This window comes from Microtus ochrogaster, chromosome 7 (assembly GCF_000317375.1).
Source record: "Microtus ochrogaster isolate Prairie Vole_2 chromosome 7, MicOch1.0, whole genome shotgun sequence".
Taxonomy (NCBI): domain Eukaryota; kingdom Metazoa; phylum Chordata; class Mammalia; order Rodentia; family Cricetidae; genus Microtus; species Microtus ochrogaster.
This window is the reverse complement of record NC_022014.1, coordinates 26,564,464-26,588,084: the sequence shown is the minus strand read 5'-3', so window position 1 is coordinate 26,588,084 and position 23,621 is coordinate 26,564,464. Positions and strand designations below refer to the sequence as shown.

General features: G+C 47.6%; 1 protein-coding gene across 2 annotated transcripts in view; it reads right to left on the bottom strand.

Annotated features, from left to right (window-relative positions):
- Tekt1 (tektin 1) overlaps positions 1-17,759 on the bottom strand; it is a 24,871-nt gene extending 7,112 nt beyond the window's left edge. Inside the window, exons 1-6 of one of the 2 annotated variants that reach the window (XM_005349628.3) lie at positions 17,692-17,759; positions 16,112-16,318; positions 7,431-7,596; positions 4,103-4,231; positions 3,569-3,712; positions 718-940 (exon numbers count right to left, since the gene is read on the bottom strand). In XM_005349628.3, the coding sequence (XP_005349685.1) occupies positions 718-940; positions 3,569-3,712; positions 4,103-4,231; positions 7,431-7,596; positions 16,112-16,301 (852 nt within the window). In that variant the 5' untranslated portion in view covers positions 16,302-16,318; positions 17,692-17,759. The remainder of the gene's footprint in view (positions 1-717; positions 941-3,568; positions 3,713-4,102; positions 4,232-7,430; positions 7,597-16,111; positions 16,319-17,691) is intronic. The other variant, XM_026780640.1, reaches the window with a different exon arrangement.
- Between the last annotated feature and the right edge of the window lie 5,862 nt (positions 17,760-23,621).

Genomic DNA, 23,621 nt, shown 5'->3' with positions numbered 1-23,621 from the left:
CCCCACCCCCACCCCACCTCACCCCCAGCCACAGCTGCACTAAAGCCTCAGTTTCTCTCAGCTGCAGAAGCCCCGGTATGATCCCCATGTTACGGCGTGGCCAAGGGATGCAGAGAGCTAGAAGGATCTGTGTAAGTCCTGCAGCTCACCACTGCCAGATTCTAACGTGGGTCTCCATCTGTTACGTTCAAAGCGAAGCCCTATTCCACTAGACTCTACTTCTCCACGTCTCTGAGCTCAGACTGTTGACTGACCACTTGCGCTGGGGACACCAGGTCCTGAAGCAGGGAAGCTGTGTGGGAGCTAGATCCCGTGGACTCGGATGGGTAAGTTTGCAGGGACTCTGCCAGCTCTTTGTTAACCAGGGGCTCTGAAATGGGTCACAGTGGGCACATTTACACCATGGGAATTCTACACCTCAGAGACTTGTTTTCAACTCCTAGAAGCCATTTGAGTTACCACTGAGTAACTAGCAGGGACAGTTGAGCAGGAGCTGGGGTTGAATCTGGAGAGACTGGGTACTTCGGCTCATTTGAGTTCAGGGTCCTCCTCTGCGTGTTCCATGAGGAGTATCCAAGGCCGTGCCCGGATCGCAGACTCCATTCTCCTGCCGATCTGTCCTCTGCAGAGTGCATGCCAGCAGAGGGCCAGGACACACAGACATTTGTGCTTCCACGAGAAGCCCTCGTGAATACAGTGTGCCCCCAGGGACCTCACCTTGGCCAGATGATCAGCCAGTTTGTCCCTGGCATCCTTGGTCTCCTTCAGCCCGTTTATGAATGCCGTGTCTACCACGTCACACTGTCTGCGCAGGTCATTGGCCGTCTGGGACAGGATGCGGTCCACCACGGTCTTCAGCGCCATCGAGTTGTTCCGCTGCTTGTCTGCCTTCTCCACGTTGGTATTAGAGAAGTCCAGCCAGTCATCCAGACTCACTGAGCTGAAACATAAGTTTCTCCCTTGGGCTTGGGTAGCAGGGACAACCACTGAGTATGAGTAGAAACTGAGCTACCTCCAACCCCACAAGTACGTAGGATGTTTTCCATGATTGGGCAGAGCCAGTGGCAGTCTGCCAACGGCAGTATCTTTGGAAACCTCCCATGTCTGTGCCAGACACTGAGCTGGCACCTAAAGGAACCACCTCGTTTCCTCCCCCAGGAAGCTTACTAAGCTGCTTTTAAGACCCCAACTTCCCAGAGGAGAAAACAAGCTCTGAGAAACTTAGCCAAGCTCTCACAGCTGGAGACAATGAACGTCAATAGAAAAATACAAGAGCAACCACAGCTGCAACCTAGCCCTCTGAGGAGAAACCAGGAGCTGAACAGATCACTAGTTTGATGAGGAATTGTTAGCAAACTTGATAGATATTTTAATAAATGCTTTTTGAAGATTTACTTTTATGTGTATGAGTGCTTTGCCTGCATGTATGTCTGTGTACCACATGCATGCCTGGTGCCCACAGAAGCAAGAATAGGGCCTCAGATCCCGTGGAATTCATGAGCCACCATGTGGGTGCTGGGACTAGAACCTGGGTCCTCTGTTAGAGTTAGTAAGCACTCTTAACTCCTGAGCCATCTCTCTGGTTTCTAAAAATTGTTATTCATGAACACACACCACAGAATATATGATGATATTTAGAGAAGAAGAAGAAAAAGAAGAGGAGGAGGAAGAGCAGAAGGAGGAGGAGGAGGAGGAGGAGGAGGAGGAGGAGGAAGAAAAGCAGGTGAGCCCTATTAGAAGAATTCAAGAGAGTATCCACTTTGGGGGAGTAGAAAAACATATCAGGCAGAAGGAAACTGAGGGAGACTGAGACCGGAGAATCTCCAGTTTGAGGCCAGCCTGGGTTACATCACAAGCTTTTCGTCTCAAGAATAAGAAACAGAAGAGGAGGAGGAAGAAGAGGAGAAAGAGGGAGCAGAAGGGGCAGGAAGAAAGGTATCCATGGGAGTAGAGTGGAGGCATTTCTTGCCCTGTATCCCTGAGGACCACCAGAGGATTCTCCACTTTGTGACTAGCGGCAGCCTCTGACTAGTCCCCAGAGGTCCCTGCCTCCCTTGCCTTAAGGATGAGAACAAATTTGCCAACTTGTTCCTCATGAGTCCAAAGATGAGACGCCAGTTCTGAGGCGCCATGGCTTCTCTTAGACCCCTCTCCTCCCACCTTTGCCTCGCTTTCTCTTCCATCACTTGGGATGGGAGGCACCAGCTTCCATGTCGTGAGCTGTCCTTGGACAAGTCATAAAGCTGGGAACTGAGGTCCACATCATCACATGAGTCACCTTGGAAGTTGGCTCCTCCCCAGTCGAGCCTTAAGATGGTGCAGCCCCAGCCCCAGTTTGATGTACACCTAAGGATACCTTGAGCCAGGCCGCCAGCTAAGCTGTGTCTGGTCTCTCAACCTACCCAAGATCACAAGATAAGAAACATTTATTATTTATTCTAAGAAGATAAGTTTGGGGGTTCTTTATCTTTCTATGTTTTTATACATTAAAAAGATACAAATACAATAACTGAACTTTGTATTTAGTATTTACTGTATTATTTCATGTATATATATTTAATTTAAAAAATCAGGGGCTGGGTGGTAGTGGTGGTGCACATCTTTAATTCCTGCACTTGGAAAGCAGAGGCAAGCAGATCTCAGTGAGTTCAAGGCCAACCTGGTCTACAGAGCAAGTTCCAGGACAGCCAAAAGCTACACGCACACATACACACACACACATACACACACACACACACACACACACACACACACACACAGAGGAATGAGTTAGCTCTACAGTTTAACACTAATTGAGAATGCAGGTTAGCTGGAGAGAGAGATGGCTCAGCAATTAAGAGCACTGGCGGCTCTTCCAGAGGACCTGGGTTCAAATCTCCAGCATCCACATGGCATCTCAAACTGTCTGTAATACCAAGATCTGACCCCCTTACACAGACATACATGCAGACACAATACCAATTTGCATAAAAATAAGAATAAATTAAAATGAAAATGCAGGTTAAATGTCCAGTGAGTGGCTTCAGCAGGTAAAACTGACTACCACCAAGCCTACTAACCTGAGTGGGATTCCCCGGGACACACATTGTAGAAAAACCACCCCCCACAAGTTGTCCTCTGACTTCCACGTGGGCACCAGTGTCCCCACCCATCTACGCACATTTAATACACACATTTAATTTAATACAAATTAGATGCTACAAAAAGGACACATACTTTTGCAAACTAAACAAAATGGAGCTGAGTGTCAGATGTGCGTGTGTTTCTGTGGATCTGTGGTAGCTCAGAGAAGGGCCGGAGCGGGTAGTTATTATCCACCCATCGCTATAGTTTTTACAGTCCTCCACGTGTTAAACTATAAATAGAGGAAGGAATGAGTTGTAAGTCTCCGGTGCCAGTCTTTCTTAAAGTGAGAGAAGGCTCTGGGCAGGGGCAGGGTAAAGCTGCTCAGCAGATGCCTTGCCCAAGCCTCCTGGCTCGGAGGAGCTACAGGATGCATCCCCCGGCCCTGTCAGAGAGGACCGGATTTTCCCAGCACCACCTACACCAGTCGCAGGACCCCACTCACTTGGGCTCGATTCTCACAACATTCTCAGAATATTTGATATTTGGTGAGTTATTGTTGAGTGAGAAGCAGATGTCGTCGATAGTTAAGGCCACAAACTTATCCTTCAAATCCTTCTCCAAATTGTACTTGGCAGAGCGATTCAGCCTGAAGGAAGAAGGCAATCCAGGTTTCTCCTTTGGAAAAGGCCTGGCGACACCTGCAGGGTCACGGGAGGCCTTGGAAAACAAAGCTGAAACTAGGTCCTTTCAGCACGGCCTCTCCTCGTGCCCCACTTCCACGTCCCCAATGCACACACGTGCCATCAGAGGCTTGGAGACCAAGCCTCAGTTGGAAACTGTACCGAGGGGTCAGCGTGGCCACAGAGGACTCTAGTGAGTCACCCTGGTGAGATGCCACCACAATTCTCCCGTCACCAGGGGGCGCCAGTGGGGGAGGCAGGAACCCGGACTCCATGCCAGCGTTCCACTGGGGGCGCAGATCGTCTTGTAGGGTGCTGCACACCGGTTCCCCCAACTCGGGTGGGGTCTGCGGTACCTGATCTGCTCTGTCGTCTCCTCCAGCGTGCGCTGCAGCAGAGCCATGACGCCGCGGATGATCTCGGCTTCCTTCAGCAGCTCCTGCTCCACCACATCGTGCACCAGGTCGATGCCCACGCGCTTCTCCCTGGCGGGGAGGGGCAAGAGCGTGGGACACTACTTTGTGCTGTGTCTCTTCAAAATATCCAAAACACGTGCAGAAACCTGGCCTGAAAACCCCACATGAACACCCCACCCCACCCCCACCCCCACTCCCCACCCTGCCGCCCTTTGATTTGTTTGATTTTTGTTCGTTTGTTGGCTTGCTGGCTCTCTAGTTGGTTGATTTTTAAGACAGACTCTCCCGGGCTGATCTGATCCTCCTGCCTCAACCTTGCGTGCTGGGACTTAAGGCCCGTCCCATCCTGCTTGCTGTCTCTTCCTGCTCCTAAGTCCTTCCCTTTGCACTTACTCCTTGCAAACAACTCTGTTTTAACCTAGAATTTCAAAGACAGGTGTTTCTTTCCTTGGTCATAGACTTGTTTTTAGAAATAATAATAATAATAATCCCAGAAAGGAACAAAAAATAGTTCTGTTCCAGTATTAGTAACAAATAATCCCAACATTGGTATTACATCACTGAGCCCTGGCTGTGTGACAGGCACTGTTTTGTTTTGTTTTAAGGTAAATATTCCGTCTTGATTTGTTTAATTCCCTCCTAAAGGAACCCAGCCTGGAGCCCGCTAGTCAACTGTGCTGCTTCCACTGAACTATACCCCTCACCCTTCTGCTCGGGTTTTAAAATACTCGTGGGACAGCTGAGTCTCAGAGGAGTGAAGTAACTTACCCAGCATCACTTGCTACACAACTCCCCCAAACCACCCCACTGCCAGATACATTGTTACTTCTACTGTTTGGTAGGGCTTGGTTTGGGGGATCCCCTAGCCACTTGCTGTGGAGCCTGAGGTGTATTCTGTAACATTTGTATCTTGATGTCCCCTTCTGTAAATGGGGACAACTATTAGTACTTCATAGTACTGCCATGGACACGCCCCCCACCCCTCCTGGTACATAGTACATGCTCAGTAATTCAGTACCCTCTGCATTATAGTTAGCCTCGGGTTTAGGAGCACATTGCAAGAGGCCTGTCACCCCCCCTTGCCTTCACATACTCTCTGAAACTATTTGGGGACCACTGCCTGGTCACTGCCTGCTTGCTGCACAAGGTGAGGGCTAACTAAGGTCATGGGGGAACTGGGCTTCTCCTGAGAAGAACACCACATATTTGGGAACCTGCAGAGGGCTCAGGGCTCCCAAGCTCCTCTCTTTCAGGGCCTGGAGAATTCACTGAACAAACTAAGGGCCTTGAACTTTATCTTGTGGCTATTGGGACTCAGGGCTGTAGTTACAAGGTTTGAAGCTTGGGGTGACCTGTAAAACTCAAGACTTGGAGAAGTTCATTCAAATGTCAGTATGGGGCTGGGAATACAGTAGAATGCCTGCCCAGCACTCATGAAGCCCCGGGTTTGTCCCTACTTCCTGTAAACTAGACATGTTGGTACATGCCAGCAACCCCAGCACTCAGGAGGTGTAGGCAAGAGAATCCAAAACCATCCTCAGGCACATAGTGAATGTGAGGCCAGCCTGGGCTACACAAGCCTCTTGTGAAAATGAAAAAGTCAATGTGAACAATATACTGGGTTGGAAAGGGCTCTGCTGGAGCAAAACCACCCAGGAGAGCCAAGCATGGTGGGACAGCACTGAGGCTGAGGCAGGAAGATGTGGCATTCTAGACTTTCCTAGGTTGCCAGGCCACCCTGAGCTATAAAGTGAGACTCTGCCTAAAAAGAAACCCAGACTCACCAATTCATCATAACTCTCCAACTGAACTAGAAAACAGGTCTAGAAACTGGCCTTGCCTAAGAAAAGAAGAATCCTATTCCTGGACTTACTGCACCAACAGCAGGGTACTCTGTGAGTCCCAGCAGGCTTATATCTCCCAGCCAGCAGCTACAGTAACAGCAGGGTACTCTGTGAGTCCCAGCAGGCTTATGTCTCCCAGCCAGCAGCTACAGTGGGATCTTTCTCACCCTCTTTCCTGGAAATGGAGGCCCTGGTGCTTTAGCTGAGCCCCTGGCTGCCCCAACTGAAGACAACCATTTCCTGGCTTCAACTGGTGTAGTCATGTGATTATGTTCTGGCCAGTGGACGCAAGTACAGAGAAATGGTGAATGCCAACCTCTACTTATTCATCCTTGCTGGGGAAACAATGTCTGGAGCTTGGGCTGCCATCTCCAGTCATGAGGTAGCCTAAGGATTAAGACCCGTGTTCTGTGAGGCAACAAAACATTGGCCTCCAGACAGGGAAGGAAACAGCATAGGTCCAAACTAGTCCCTCTGAATGTGGGTGACAGTTGCATGACCGGGACAGAGTGCAGGGCACTGGCAGTGGCACCAGGATTTTCCCCTACTGCTTGTACTGCCTTTTTTTGGAACCTGTTCTCTTTGGATGGATACCTTGTTCAGCCTAGATATAGTAGGGAGGGCCTTGGACAAAAGGCAAAGCAATGTGCCTTATCCTCTCTGAGAAGTAGACGCGGGGTGGGAGAAAAGTAAAGGGAATGGGAGGAGAGGAGGGAGTGGGAACTGGGATTGGTATGTAAAGTTAAAAAAATAATTTGTTTTCTTTTTTTAAAAAAGTATATCATATTCTATAGCCTCTAAAAAATAATAAAATTCTCTCCAAAGGGGAAAAAAACAAAACGACAAAACACTGGCCTATCTAGATGACTTAAAAGTCATGGGAAAGGGGGCTGGAGAGATGACTCAGCAGTTAAAGAGTACTGGCTATTGCCTGTTCTTCCAGAGAACCTGGGTTCAATTCCCAGCACCCACATTGTGGCTAAAAATATCTGTAACTCTGGTTCCGAAGGGATCTAGCACCCTCTTCTGGATTCTTCTGGCACTGCCCACACCTGGTACACAGACATACATGCAGCAAAACATACACACATACATACATATAATATGTAACGATTTTATTATATAATAAATAATATAATAAAAATAAATCTCAAAACATTCTTAGGGGACAGAAGAGGAAACATTTTAAGATTAATCTTGAGATTTTGTAACTGACACTCACAGAAAACTGAGCCCTAAATCACAGTTTTAGCTAGAGGACAGCGGAGTCAAGGCATGAACCTGCATGCCTTCCACAGACACCACGGGCACAACAGGCCCCATTTCAGACCCAACAGAACACCTGCCGGTTTGCCTGCTCAACCCCACCATTTAGCGCAGTCAGCTTTTGCTGCCTGGCACCGACTCCCGCCACAGTGACTAACCTGTAGGCCAGGCACCGCTCGGTGATGTGCAAGGGCTCCTTGAAGCTCTCCAGGGCTTTCTCCAGGCGAATCTTGTAGGTGAGCAGATCGTCCGTCTGGTGCACCAGCTGTTCAAGTTTGTCGTCTAACTCCTTCTTCCAGAACTTGACCTCCTCGAGTCTCTGCTCTGAAGTACACACATGTCACACCCGGGTTTGTCTGCTCTCGGTGGAGGCAAGTGTGTGTGTGTGTGTGTTTGCTGTGGTGCTGGAGACTGAACCCAGGCCTCTCGCTTGCTCTCCCAGCCCCACTCCTACCCTGTGCTGCCTGAGATTTTCTCATTTCTTAGAGCTGTGCTTCTTGGAGAATTACCATCATCTCTCCTCCTCCAGGCAGGGTCTCACTATGTATCCCTTGCTAGCCTGGAACTCAAAAGAAATCCATCTGCCTCTGCCTCCTATGTATTGGACTTAAAGATGTACTTCACCACACCCAGCCCTTGTGACATTTTTATAAATGCTGATCAGTAATGGTGAACACTGTAGCTCAGTTGGTAAGAGCTTGCCTGGCATGTAGGAGGCCCTGGGTTCAGTTTCCAGCACCCACACAAACTGGGCATGGTAGCAGGAGGCTGTGATCCCAGGCCTGGGGAAGTGGAACCAGGAGAATCATAACTTCAAGGTTGTTCTCTCTCTCTCTCTCTCTCTCTCTCTCTCTCTCTCTCTCTCTCTCTCTCTCTCCTCTCTCTCTCTTTTTCTCTCTCTCTCTCTGCTACATAGTAAGTCTAAACCAACCTGCATAACACTGTCTCAAAGATAGATATAAAAATGTTTATCAGCAAAAGGAAAGTGAGATATTTTTTCTTACACTCAACGTAATATTTAACACTCTAAACTCCAATTCTTCAGTTGCTCACTATTTTAATGTTAATAACATGCATTTATTTATTTATTTATGATACAATCTTGCTATGTAGATCAAGTTGCCTTTGAACTTTCTTTCCTCTGGCCTCAGCCCTATGAGTGCTGGGGGAAAAAGTGTGCACTACCACCCCTAGCTGATAACTCTCTATGATGTGTGTGTGTGTTTGTGTGTGTGTGTTTGTGTGTGTAGAGGCCTGAGGGGTCTAATCCCCCCAGAGCTGGAGTCTTAGGTAGTTGGGAGCCACCTGACATGGTTCTAGGGACTGAAATTGGGTCCTGTGAAGGAGCAGTATGCACTCGTAGCTGTTGGGCTATTGCTCTCAACCTGTAACTCTTAAATGTATATTGTCTGGAAAGTCAAGCAGCATGACCCCCCATACACACCCCTCCTCCCCATGGCCACCTCTTAGAGCGCCGACCTCAATACCCCCATGATTAACTCTGGTGTCTGCTCTTACCAGTGTCCTTTCAACATCAATTTAATGCTATGTTGATTTTTCATGATGAAAGATAATGATTTGCATTTTTTCAGAGCTGAGGACTGAACCCAGGCCCTTGAGCATGCTAGGCAAGCACTATAACGCTGAGCTGTGTCATCTGTCCTTGGATTGCTTTAAAGCAACTCAAAACAACAGCCTTCTTCCATCTCCCCATATATTTATATCAACATTTTATCAAACACTAGCTCACTGTCTACTGAATTTTTAACATTATTTACACTTGAATCCAGTAGCATATTATGATAAACTTCTTGCATAACTTTCTTTTTGCATGATTATAATTGCATTAATGCTTTATTTTATATTTTAAAAAGATGTGTTTATTTATTATGTATTCTGCCTGCACACCAGAAGAGGGCACTGTATCTCATTATATGATGGTTTTGAGTCACCATGTGGTTGCTGGAAATTGAACTCAAGACCTCTGGAAGAGCAACCTGTGCTCTTAACCTCTGAGCCATCTCTTCACCCCGCTTCATTTTCATTTTTATGGTAAGACAAAGAAATAATTTTGTTGGCTTGCTTGTTTGTTTAGAGAGTATCTCACGCTATAATTCAGTCTGGCCTTTAATTTCCACTTTTTTTTTCCCCTTTTGGTTTTTCAAGACAGGGTTTCTCTGTGTAACCCTGACTGTCCTGGAACTCACTCTGTAGACCACACTGGCCTCAAACTCACAGAGGTCTGCCTGCCCTGCCTCCTGAGTGCTGGGAATAAATGCGTGAGCCACCACACCCAGCAAATGGCCCTGAATTGTTCAGTCCTCCCACCTCAGCCGCCAGGGGCTGGGATTATGCGCTATGCCATCACATCTAACTAAAGGCGAATTTATTAAACAGTACGAGGAAAAGATGGCTGATACAAAAGCCGACTGCATAATAGCTAACAAAGGCAGAATGAGTAGCTTCACATCTGAATCTTAAACGTCTTAGGTACTAATTATGTAATTATAGATGTCCTCTCCTTAAAATAATATAAGCATTAACATGCGCATGTCTGTGTGTATGCCATGTTGTGCTGTGTGTATATATATGCGCACGTGTGTGGATGTGTGGGTATGTGCATATGTTATGCACACACAGAAGCCAGGGGACAATGCTGAGTGTCCTGCTCTATGACTCTCTGCCTTATTCCTCTGACATAGATTCTCTTACTGAACCTGGTGGCCAGCAAGCCCTAACAATTCTTCTTTCTCTGCCCCACACAGTGCTGGAGTTAAAAACAGTACCTGGCTTTTTATGTGGGTTCTAGGGATCTGAACTCATTTCCTCATGCTTGCAGAGCAAGCAATCCTACACGATGAGCCATCTCCCCAGCCCAAATAACTTCTTTCTCGGAGAAGATGAGATTGTGCATATCTGAGTTATAGGAAACATATAGAGAGTAAGATGGTTACTATAGCAACCACTTTGGGAATGGAGAGATGACTCAGTGCTGCTCCTGCAAAGAACCAGAGTCCAGCTCTCAGAACCCACATTAGGTGCTAAAAACTGCCTTTAACTCCAGTTCTGAGGATCCGATGCCCTCTTCTGGTCTCCACAGGCATCTGCACTCACATGTGCATACACAAGCACACAGACAAGCATAAAAGTAAAATCTTTTTTAAAGTAACCCCTTCATGTTATTTGTATTAATTACTAATGCCTCCTCAAACTTTCTGACACAACTGCCAGTGTCCTGTCAATCAATCCCAACTGATGGCAGTTCCCTTTGTCCCCCTGCTGTGACCAGAGGACCTACTCCACACCACTGCATCAGGCCATGGCCCTTTTGGTCTTGTTTGCAGGAGCCTCCCGTGCATTTCTCAGATGCTGGCGTCCCATTTCCTGAGCTGTGCTTCTTTCTCTTCCATTCACCCTTCAACACACAGGAACCCCCTTAGACACCCATGTGGACACGCATGTTAGGAGCAAGCCTCAGCACCCCTTCTTCTGCCCTGACCACTGGCGCTGTGTGGTGCTCAGGTTTATAGTACGTGAGCCCTTCTCATTCCCATTTCTGATGTCTCTCTGCTTCCTTCTAGTTTTCAGAGTTTCATGGACAAGAGTGAAATGATGCTGACCCCATTCTTTGTATGTGACCTTTCTGTCTCTTTTTCTTGAACAATCTTATGAATTCCTCCATTTTCCATGTGCTCTGAAATCTCACACCGCTGTCAGTCTTACTGCACCGGACAGCAAACATCAACTTAATAAAATTGTTTTCATGGATAATTTCTTCTCCTTCCCTAGTTTCTATCGACACTCCGGAATCCCTACTGATCCCTGAGCCTCTCAGACTGAGCCTCTAGTTCTCCTATTTTTTGTCTCCTTTCTCCTTTTTCATTATTCTTGGAGAATTATGTAATTTTATCTTTTAAAGCTTCTTTTGATGTCTAACTTTTTCCTGTTTTCCTGCTTTTCATTTTCAAAGCCCTTTGTTCTTTCAATGTCTCTCTTCCAAGGCTGCAGCATCTTCCTCGAGTCTGGAGGATCTGTTTCTTGCGTGATGTCCTGCCTCCTGAGTTTCCATGTTTGCGTGTGTGCGTATGCATGTGCATGTGTGTGCCATGCCAAAAATCTTCTTCAGGTGTGTAACAGATGTGCTGAAATGCTGCTAGGAAGCTCTGTCTGTGGGGACAGTGCTTGCCCACTAGAATCTTTGTGTACAGAGCCATGAAGTGGGGCCCAGACGTTTCCCTGGAGGCCCTCCAAACACACATATCTGCAGATCCTTCTTCTCAAGTCAGTTAATTTCTCCATGGAAAGATCTTCCAATCCCTTGTCAGGTGGGAAGACATGTCCAGGCCAGGCTACCAGTGTCCTGGGAACCAGCCGTTCACTGAAACCGACTTCAGGTGTTCTGGGGCATGAGAGCAAGCTGGAATGAATGGAGAGGGGCTCTTTCTAAAGATTTCCAACACTGTTCTGTTTCCAGCTCTGCCTTGAGTCTCCAGCCTCAGCCTCAGCAGTAGTCGGATGCACCCAGCTTTGCATATTCCAAGGTTTCTGCAGCGTGGATCAATTAGTCCAGTGTCCTTGGCCCACCCCAATTGTCCATAGTCCATATGTGTCCAGCTGCTTTTTTGTTTCCCATCACTTTCTGCCGCTGCTTCATCCCCACCCACCCATCCTTGTCCGAGGAGCAAAGCCTTCAAGAGTCTTTTTTACCGTACTTTGGCTGGAGTTTTATAAGGGAGAAATCCTGCATTCAGAGCCTGCATCCGTCACACAAACTGAAGTCCCGTCCGTCGCCCCTCCTCCCTGCTCTGCAACTGGCCTCCACCCATCCACCGTGCATCTTTTACTGCCCTACTAGGCTGGCTACCTAGGAAGCCACCAGTGATCTTCAAGTCACCAGGTCAAATACATTTCTCACTCGCCTTTCAGCCTCCTCTGGACTTAGATGAGTACCATAAGATGGAGGTATCCTCACCCACAACGCCCTCGCTTTCTGTATTCCACGACTTCGACACTCTGTTCTTCTGTTCCCACCCTTGGCGCATGCGCTGTGCCCTTCCCCCATTTTCTCCTTCAGCACGTTCTCTGACCAACCCCATCTAGACTGCTACCTTCCATCACTATGGGCGAGGACGCCCTGATTCCTCTCGCTTCCTCCTAATTTCTTATCGACTGCCTACTGGACTGAACCGTCCAAAGTCAAGGTCCCTCAGTCTTGCCACAGCTTTGGCTCCCTCACCTCCCGCTCACCCGGCATTCACCGCTCCCACTTCTGCACCCTGGGCATCAGCTCCCACACCCTGCTTGTCAGCTTCCTCGGTTTCTATTCTTCAAGTTTATCTATAAATTATTGTTGCTAATTAGTGTGTACCTTCTCTTCATCCAAACTGCCACTGTCTTAGTCCAGGGTAATTTTAGTGGTCTCTTGAGGTTTTAATGCTCTTTTATACTAGAATGAGTATGTCTTCATCAACTTTCTCCTAGGAACCATCTAGTCCAATACTGGCCATATGTAATAGATGAAGGATCAAGTCGATGAGAGAATTTCCTAGATACACTCACCAAGCTAGGGAGCCATACAATCAAGTTTTGAGGGACACTGGCGCATTCATCTTGGGACATATTTATTTTGAGGTGCTTAAAACAATATAGATAAAAATATAAGGCAAACAGTGTGGTTTCCATAAAAGAATTCTGATAGGGGGGCTGGAGAGATGGCTCAGAGGTTAAGAGCCCTGGCTGCTCTTTCAGAGGTCCTGAGTTCAATTCCCAGCAACCACACGGTGGCTCACAACCATCTATGCGATCTGGGGCATACATGCAGGCAGAACATTTTATACATAATAAATTAATTAATTAATTAAAAAATAATGCTGATAGGGACAATTTCTATTAATAAAACAAAGAGGGTTGTGATGCGGTTTCTAATGAGTGATCAGGAGAGAGAAGGAACAGAAAGGGCTGGGGCTGCAGAGACAGCTCGGAAATTAAGAGTTCGGAGCCAGGCACCCACATGGTAACTCATAACTGTTTGTTACTCCAGGCCTGGGGGATCTGATGACCTCTTCTGGCCTCTGTGGGTTCTTGCACACACAAAGTATACTCAGACACACAGGCATACCCATAACAATAAAAAAAATCTATATTTTCAAGAAGAAAAGCAGGCAGTGGTGGCACATGCCTTTAATCCTCGCATTCAGAAGGCAGAGGCAGGTGGATCTCTGTGAGTTCAAGGCCAGCCTGGTCTACAAGAGCTAGTTCCAGGACAGGCTCCAAAAGCTAGAGAAACTCTGTCTCAAAAAACCAAAAAAGAAAAAGAAAATTCATCTTTATAAAAGTATGCAAGTTTATAAAATGCAATGAGGGCAGGAAACACTACGAGCACCCAGAAAGGTCCTGCCTGGCTCTTTCCCTCCACGTTTCCACATACACTGTTGTTGAGTTCTCATAGTGTGAATTAATTTTTCTTTGATTTATAAAAATAAAATAATGTGGCCAGGCAGTGGTGGCGCACACCTTTAATCCCAGGCCTTGGGAGGCAGAGGCGGGCAGATCTCTGAATTCAAGGCCTGGTCTACAGAGCAAGTTACAGGACAGCCAGGGCTACACAGAGAAACCCTGTCTTGAAAAATCAAAAGACAGACAGAGAGAATATGGTCTGTACCCATTTGTATATTCCTTTTTATTTTCTGAACATCTTCCTGGGTTTGTGAGATTCCTCTGCATTAAGCAGCAGATCCGCCAGCTCTTGCTGCATGTGGGGAGATACTGTTTACCTATCCGCTATTGGTGAACACTTCAGCAGGGATCTTTAGGAAACAGACATTGGGCTTCATAGATAAAAGCACAAGAGCAGTGTGAAAGTTTATACACACCCAACCTTAGCAGGTGCCACCACCACCTCCCCAAGTGGTCGTACCAATCGGGCCTTCCACTGCAGCGAACCGGTTCTAACCGCCACTCCTCTTCCCACCTCCTCCCCAACACTTGGCACTTTCTTTTCCTTCCCCTCTTTCTCACTAGCCATTCCTGTGGGTGTGTGATATCCTCTCAATTATAGTTCCTTCTTCTAATCTCAGGACTCAAAAGCCTGAGGCAGGAGAACCACTGAGAACTCAAGGCTGGCCTACTCTACAGAGTGACAATCTGAGAAAAAAAAAGCCCTCCTCTGAAACCTTCATGGCTTTACCCTTTCCCAGTTAGATGCGCTCACAGCTAGATTTGCTTTTGCAGATGTGTGTAACGAGGCAGGGGTTTGGGTGTAACTTTTCCTTCAAGCCGGTCATGCCTCTCCACCTCTTTAGAAGAATCTTGCCGGTTTCAGCAGGAAGCTAGAAATATTTTTAATTGGAATTGTATTGAATCAATGGGTCAATTTGTAGCATGGAAAATCAGGTTGTAGTCACCCTATGGGGCGAGAAAGATACTGAATTTTTCTATGCACTGATTTCCATATCCTGCGTTTGTTTCTGACTTCTTTGACTTGGTGCAGTAATGGGCCGTAGTTTTCGGTGAAGAACTTCTGCACACCTTTGGCTAGCATTACTCCGAGGCGTTTCACAGGCTTTGCTGTGTTTCAGTGCTGGGACAGCGCCTAGGGCCTGAGAAACATATTCTACCACTGAGCCACACCCTAGCCCTCCGGTTTGTTTTCTTTTGTTCTGTGCTGCAGTTATTTGTGAGTATACATGAGGTGTGCGTATGGTCACATGTGCCACTGCATGCGTGTGGATGTCAGAGCACAAGTTTGTGAAGCTGGCTTTTTCCTCCCACTTTCACCCGGGTTCTGGACACCAAACTCAGGTGGCTAGCCAAGTCATCTTTCAGCCCCGTGATGGCTTTTGCTTATTGGTTGTTGTTATTGTTGTTTTCTTGTCTTTTTTTAATACAGAATCTGTATAGTCCTGACTGTCCTGTAACTCACTGTGTAGACCAGGCTGGCCTTGAACTTAACTTTTTTAATGCCAGTGTAAACAGCTACTTTTAAACCGTTCAATGAATCTATGACATTTAAGATGCAGTTTGAAAATCAGTCTTCATCCCTCCCTCTTGTTTCACCTCATCCCCTGTGTTACCTCGCTGCTCATGAGCCACCCAAACTGATAGCCTCTGGCTTGTACATAAGTATTTGGCTGATCGCTGTCCATTTTATTTTACATTTGTTGATTTAAGATCATCATTCTTTCTTTCATAATTTATTTATTTATTGGTTTTTTTTTGAGACAGGGTTTCTCAGTGTAGCCCTGGCCATCCTGGAACTAGCATTGTAGACCAGGCTGGTCTCAAACTCACAAAGATCCACCTGCCTCTGCCTCCCAAATGCTGGGATTAAAGGCGTGTGCCACCCACTGCCTGGCAAGACCAAACATTCTTTAAGTGCTATTTTTCAGCATGAAATTGTCAAGGCTTACTTGTCCTTCCTACAAGACCCAGGTCCAATGTTTATCTCGAGGAACTTCCCCAGTTCTCCGGTGCCTGCCCTGCCCGGCTTAGCTCTCTTCACTCAGCGCACATCTGGCTCTGTACTGATCAACGAATTTCACGCCCTTCTCCTTTCAAGGTGGGAACCCGTGACAGCACAGACTCTGCTCGTCCCCTGTGGTGGTCCCAGTGTATGGTCCCTGCAAGCTGTCACTGAATGGGAGTAAAACTGGTGAGTGAATGAGAGATGGTTGAAAATCAGATGGTCTTGCTGTGTCTCTCTTACGGCACTGGTCTCCAACACAGAATCTGAAGAATGAACACGTTCTGCCCAACTCCATACTTCAAACATGACACCATCACTAGCCCCCAATAGCCTCATCAGGATGCGGTTACAAATATACTAAGCACATTGTCTTACCGAGTTTCTTGTTCACATCACTCTGAGACTTCCTGGTGGTCTTCTCGATTTCATCCACAAGCCTCTGGCTCTCTGCCACCAGGCGTTCAGATCGGGACCTTTGGGCCTCTGCTCTGTGGTACTGGCTTTTGTTAGCAATATACCACTCTGCGGGAAGGAACTTGGGTGGAGATTGCAGTAGTTTGGCCATTTCGGATATCCAATGTCCTGATCAAACACAAACCGTTTTGCATTAATTGAAAGAGGTGGGTTCTTTCTACCATTGTCACTATCATCAAATTGTGACACTTGTATTGAAACACACAACAAATCAAAAACTAAACCAAGTGTGCTGTGTCGCCAGCTCCCAGCTCAAGAAATCAATATTATCAATATGCCAAGCCTTTCTGGTCCCTCATGGCCACTCCTAAGCACACAAGATAACCCTTAACTTGATCTTTAATGTTACCTATAAGTTCCTTTGGTTTTGAACCATATGCAGTATATTCTTTTGCATCTGATGCCTTTTATTAAAATCATGTTCCTAACAGTGGTCTGACTGCTTATAATGTAGCTCATCCATTCTCACTGCTAGGTCGTGTGCCAAATGACTATGTAAAAATCACCCTTTTTCTGTTGTTTATGGATGTGTGGACTCTTCTCAGTTAAAGCTATCACAAGAATGCTATCAATATTCTCCTGTGTGTCTTTTGAAAACAAGGAATTTTCATTGGTTTTGCTGGATCGCAGAGCGGTGTACTGTTTAATTTTATGTCACCTTGATACATACAGTTATCTAAAAGGAAGGAACTTCAGTTGAGATAATGCCCCAATAAGATCCGGCTGTAGGACATTTTCTTAATTAGTGGTTGATGGGGGAGGACCCAGCCCATGGTGGGTGATGCCATCCCTGGGCTGGTCATCCTGGATTCTTTAAGAAAGCAGGCTGAGCAAGCTCTGGGAAGCAAGCCAGTAAGCAGCACCCTTCCATGGCCTCTGCATCAGCTCCTGCCTCCAGGTTTCTGTCATGTTTGAGTTCCTGTCCTGACTTCCTTCGATGATGAACAGCAATATGGAAGTATAAGCCAGCTTGCTTTTTGGTCATGGTGTTTCATCACAGAGTCAGAAACCCTAAGTAAGACAAGCAGTGTTCTTCCAAATACATGAGCCGAGATATGTCCTCTAAGGAATAAACAGGTATGACATCTGTAAACCAAAGCCTGGGCATTGTGACTATGTTACAAAGAACCACTGTCATATCTGCCTTCCATGGACAAAGCTGAACTCCGAGGGGCTCCCTGTCTGGGCTCTACAACCCTAGCAAGGGTTCTAGGTGCCTCTGAAACCTTCACAACCACGGATGGAGTCAGATCTTGACTAGGCTGAGCACCAAACCCCTTGGACATTCCTGAACTCCCCAATCCAGTCCCCTCTACGGCCTCTCCGGAGTATATCTCAGCATGACTTCCTGAGATTTAACTTTGAACAAGTGTGAGCAGTCTCAGAGAGAAGACCTAACCACCAGGGCTGATGGCTGATCCCACGACACACGGCTGTGGGTAGTGAGAAGGGGTCAATGAGGTGAATCGAGGTTCGCTTACCTCAGTGTTTCCGAGAACACAATCTAAGGTGGGGGCCTCCTTACCCCAACTGAAGATCCTGGCTCTGAAAGAACCAGGAGGGGAAACTGCGGTCTCTATGGCAACCAGACGCGGAAGGCTGCCTGGTCGGAAGACTGCGCAAGCGCGAACGTGCGCGCTCCTTGCTAAACGGAGACCCGCTCAAACTTAGAGCTGGCTACGGACGTCTGATGTAGCTGGGAAAACGTCAAACACCGAGCAGGCGGCCGGGTCACGCGCTGTTCCTGGTCCCAGAGTTTCTGACTCTACAGTTGTACTGCGGGGTCGAACATGGCGATCCCCAGCTGCAGACAGCCCGGGATCACCAAGCCACACAGTGCGCTCTGCGTGTGGTAAATGCTCCCAGTCGCTCAGAAGGAGCTTTGAGGAGAAAGACCTGCATGCAAGCCTGGCGACACACACGGTGCACGATGGCTCCAGATAGGGGTAGGCAAGAGTGGGTTTTCAGCCAGGTATCTTCTCCAGAGACGTAAAATTCACCAAGAAATGAGCGTTTCCTCTGTCAAGACAGCACTACTAAGTCATCTTGAAACGGTTGGGTTGGGACGTCAACCATTCAGTGCCACGGTCTGGAGTTTTAGTACAGCCAAAAGCACCGCTTTGAAACACGTTCATTTTACAGGCAGTACGTTTATTTTAAAAGACTTTGCACTACTACTGGAAATGGGAAATTAGAGCTGGCAGTGTGGTAGAAAGCAACCATAAAGAAAGGCATAAAATTTAATGTCTATTAAAAACAGTGTAAAAGCAGTAACAAGCTGGGTGGGGCAGCCCATGCCTGTCATCTCAGCTCACCAGAGACACCTAAGGTGAGGACTCAAATCTGAAAGACCTATTTGAAATTAGCACTCACTCACCTTTCATATATGTATGTTTTTAATTCTGGTAGAACGTCTTTTTTCTTTTTTTTTTTTTTTTTCTTTTTCTTTTTGGTTTTTCGAGGCAGGGTTTCTCTGTAGCCTTGGAGCTTGTCCTGGAACTAGCTTTTGTAGACTAGGCTGGCCTCGAACTCACAGAGAGCCACCTGCCTCTGCCTCCCGAGTGCTGGGATTAAAGGCATGAGCCACCACTGCCCCATCTTGGTAGAACGTCTTTATTCAAAGAAACAGAAAGGGATTTCGAAATGGTAGCAAACTTTTCATATCCAGCACAAGCTGAACATTTAGAACAATGTTTAGAACAATGCTTTTAAAATTTTTAGAGGAAAAAATTGAAATTTTAAATTATATACCTAAACATATCTTATATGAGACAGAATAATACTTTGGAGGTTGTGCTGATACTAACATTGCACTATTTGGGGGGGGGGAGCAGTGGAGAGATGCTAAAACAAAGGTAAAAATCCCAGAAAGTCATGAGATAAAGGAAGCAGTGGGACCAACTCAGGTTTACGATAAGAAACCTCAGTGCAGGGGGCTGGAGAGAGGGCTCAGCGGTTAAGAGCACTGGCTGCTCTTGTCCAAGTCCTGAATTCAATTCCCAGCACCTATATGGTGGCTCATAACCATCTATATTAGAATCAGATGCCCTCTTGTGGCATGCAGGCATATGGGCAGACAGAGCTGTGGAACTGGGCAGCATACATGACTATGTTTTGGGTGTGTTTGTTGTGCTGTGATTTAGTCGCTATTTTTTTAATATTTATTTATTATGTATACAATATTCTGTCTGTGTATATGCCTGCAGGCCAGAAGAGGGCACCAGACCCCATTACAGATGGTTGTGAGCCACCATGTGGTTGCTAGGAATTGAACTCAGGACCTTTGGAAGAGCACACAATGCTCTTAACCTCTGAGCCATCTCTCCAGCCCCTTTAGTCGCTATTTTGCAGCACATCCCTACTTAGTGAAACAAAAGCTGTGTCAAAACTGTGTGTCTGGTGCTGCTACCTTCCTGCCTATGACCTACAAACACAGAGAGAGATGGGGAGGGAGGGAAGGAGGCAGGGAGAATAGAGAGACATAAATAATAAAACTGGATAAGTGAAACTGGGAAGGTTCCTTTGCTAAAATAATGATAACAACCAAAAACAGGTTTGGGGGAAGCAGAAGAATAGTTGATTTGACATCCAGATTTCCTGCTGGTTCTAATTCCAGGGCCCCTCCATTCCTTTCTGTCCCAGTGAGTGTAGCTTGAGTAGGCTGAGGGGCACCTGATTCTGTGTTGTCCAAGCCCTCCACCACTAGGCCACTTGGCATCCCTCCAATTTGTTGGGAATGCACATTCTTGGGCCCTGCCCAGGACTATAGCATCAGAAAGTTTGGGGACCCTCAATGTGTAGTTAACACCCCCAACCCTAGCTGGAGGTGTATCTGAGGCTCAGTTCTTAGAGGAAATATCCAGGCCTCAGAACCCTGCGCTTTCAAAGCCCCGTGGTTTGTTCAGACTGATATTGCTAAAAAGGGGATGGGTTGTTTGTTTGTTTGTTTGTTTTCATGATTCTTTATTGACTCTTTGGAAATTTCACATCATGTACCCCAATTCCACTTACCTTCCAGTCACTCCATATCTGCCCCATACCCTTGCAGCATGTCCCCACCCCCAGTTAATAAAAACAAACAAAAACCCACCTTGCTCCTCCATCTTTTCAACACTGGTTCATTCATCCGAGCAGCATAGGAAGCTGCGGTGTGCACTCAGTATATCCTCTGTCCAATCAGCCCCACAAGCAAAAACGTTCATTGCAATGAGTCCTTGGTCTGGTTCAAGGCCTCTGCCACACTATCATCACTGGGCCCTCATGGGAACCCCTTTGGATACCCCTCCCCAAGTCGTGAATATCGCATAGCTACTGTCCTGAAGGGCCAATCCCTTTGAGCATTCCAGCAGGTCATAGATGGGGCAGATGTTAGGGTGAGCCAACCCAAGGCCAGGATGTGGGTCTGGGGGGTAGCTGAGCTGGTCGGTCCTGGTCACTGGAACTGTTTCCTCAGGCAAGGGGCGGAGCCAGCTTTCCTAGGCCCATGCCATCGGAACCGGCTCTACCATGCCTGCAGAGAGGGGTGAGACCATCTCTCCTGAGTGTGAGGGGGCGTGGGGCCAGCTCTCCTGCTGCATCCCAGGGCCAGTGAGAGACAGGGCAGGCTCAGCATGGCCCACGGATTTCAGCAATCATGGTTCTTTTTTTTTTGGTGTTTCAAGGCAGGGTTTTTCTGCAGCTTTGGAGACTGTCCTGGAACTCACTCTTGTAGACCAGGCTGGCCTCAAACTCACAGAAATCCGCCTGCCTCTGCCTCCCGAGTGCTGGGATTAAAGGCATGCGCCACCACCGCCCGGCCAATCATGGTTCTTATGACCCCCTGTGGTAACATGAGCCATGAACATCAGCCCAGACCCTGGCTGCTATGGGGCCACAGACCCAGGCATGGCCCACGGCAGTTCTCCAGACAAAGACAACACCATAGCCCCATGTGGTTTCATGGGTCACTCAGGTCGGCATGGCCCAGGAGGGGGCCAGGCCCTCAGATACCAAGATGGCCACAGGGTGCGGCCCACACCCAGGATTTCCGTGTGGCCTTTGATGGTACCATGGGCCACGAACATCAACACAGACCCCGGCTATGGTAGGACCATGGGCCCTGACATGGTCCTTGGTAGCAGCTCAGGCTCAGAGGTCACCATGACCTCAGGTGGTGACTCAGGCCACTCAGATAGATATGACCCCCTTCAAGATAGTAGCCCTCGAACACCAACATAGCCCCAGGTGACTGCCCAGACTCCTGGTATCAGCATGGCCTTCCATGATATCAGGAGCCACAGACATCCCCACGGACCTAGACATGGCCCTCGGCAGCACCATGGCCCCAGATGCAGCAGGGGCCACTCAGATTGGTGTGGCTCTGGTGGTGACATGGACCTCGGCACCAACATGGCCACAGGTTGTGATCTAGATCCTCAAGAATCCTTGTAGCTTTTGGTGACGCCATGGGTCACGGGTATCAACATAGACCCCAGGTGTAATAGAACAATGACCCCAGACATGGTCATTATCAGCTGCCCAGACTTGGACGTCACCTTGGCCACAGGTAGAAGCGCAGGCCACTTCAACTGGTATGACTCCAGTGGCAATGCGGCCCTTGGACACCAACATGGTTCCAGGTGGCAACCCAGATACAGATGTCACCATGTCCCCCAGTGTCAACATAGGTCACTCAGATCTACATGGTCCCAGTGGCAGCATGACTCTTGAACACTAAAATGGCCACAGGTATCAGTCCACACCCCAAACATCCCTATGACCTTGGTGGCAACAAGGATCATGGACATTAACACAGACCCCCCTGTAATGAACCCCAACATGACAGTAGGTAGCAGCCCAGGCCTAGATGTCACCATGGCTCCAGATGGCAAGCAGGCCACCAACATCCACCCATTCCTCACAGCCCTCGCCTCTCCGGAACTGCCTCTTTCCACAGCACAGGAACTGTTCCTCATCTCCCATTTCACCACCATGATATTGGCACCCACCTGACCAGTGCCACAAGGCAATGGACGGTACTGTGGGCATTTTGGGAAGGCTGGACCAAGAGGACAGGGTGCCCAGTGGGTATTTTTCACCTGCCTGAGCCAGGGATGTTGTTTTTCTATTGGAAGAAATTCCTTTCAGCCCTAGGAGTAGCCATATTGAATTCTGTTCAGAAATCAAAATGAGGAAAGACTAATAAGGCTTGAAGACCACACTGTTTAACTCTGCCAATTTATGGAGTAAAGTAAGGGCTGACGTACTACTGTGTTCACAGTCTCACAAGCAAGGCGGTCCTGAGCCAGAAGACCTCACGTCTCCTGATGTTCAAGAAAGACTTCAAAGCAGTTGATTACATGAATCTAGTGAGAAATACTGGGACAGCTATTGAGCAATGTTTCAATGCTCTAAGTCCATGGAACGGCTGGGTCCCTCCCACTGAAGCCTAGTGCCCTTGCATTGCACAGCACATCTCCATCTTGTCTTCAGAAGGTTAAGAAACATTCCCGGGCTGAGGAGATGGCTCCGTGGATAAGGTGCTTACCACACAAGCATGAAGACTGGAGTTCAGATCCCCAGAACCCACATAAAGACAAGGTGGGCAATTGAAGGGAACCTGTAATTCCAGCCCTCCAAAGGGGAAGATGGGATTGCCAGAGCAAACTGACTGGCTAGATGAGCCCAGTCAGCAAGTTCTGGATTCAGCTGGGACTTTACCTCCACAAAGACAGAGACCAGATCTCAGCCCAGGCCTCCATATGCACACATGTGCACTCTCTCTAGCACACACACACACACACACACACACACACACACACACACACGCACGCACGCACGCACGCACGCACGCATGTATGGGGAGGGGGGGTGGTAATTCCGATTTTTCTTTCCTTCCGCTCTAAGTTTGGTACACTTGAATTCCTAAGTGATCCTCTCAGTCAAAAGGAAAAAAAGAAATTGGGATGGTTTTCTTTGCAACTGAATACTAAGAGAGCTGAAGCAATCGCCAGTATTCACTGGAATCTATGACAACATGAAACACTTGCTTCCCAAACGCTCAGCTAAGTATTTCTCAACTGTTGGTTTTTGTACATTTTATAACTTGAGTTGGAAGTGTGGCAAGTGAAGGGGGCCCTTTTCAAGTTTTCCCAGGAGACCCGTATTGGGCCTGCCCATTAACCCTTCAGAGAGCGGCATCTACCTTTGAGCTGAAGAGTAATCGTGGCTGTTTCGCATTCTTTCTTGAGCTTGGTTTCTGGGAAATCTTGTGCAAAAGACTTCAAGGAACCATGAGACTGAAGAAGCAGCAGACAGATCCAGGCTATGCACAGTCAAGCTCAAGAGGGACTGGCTGACAGAGGGAGGGAAAGGGTGGTGGCAAGACTGGTGGCAGCTAGAGTGAGGAGCAGGGTCAGAACAAAGCGACTTT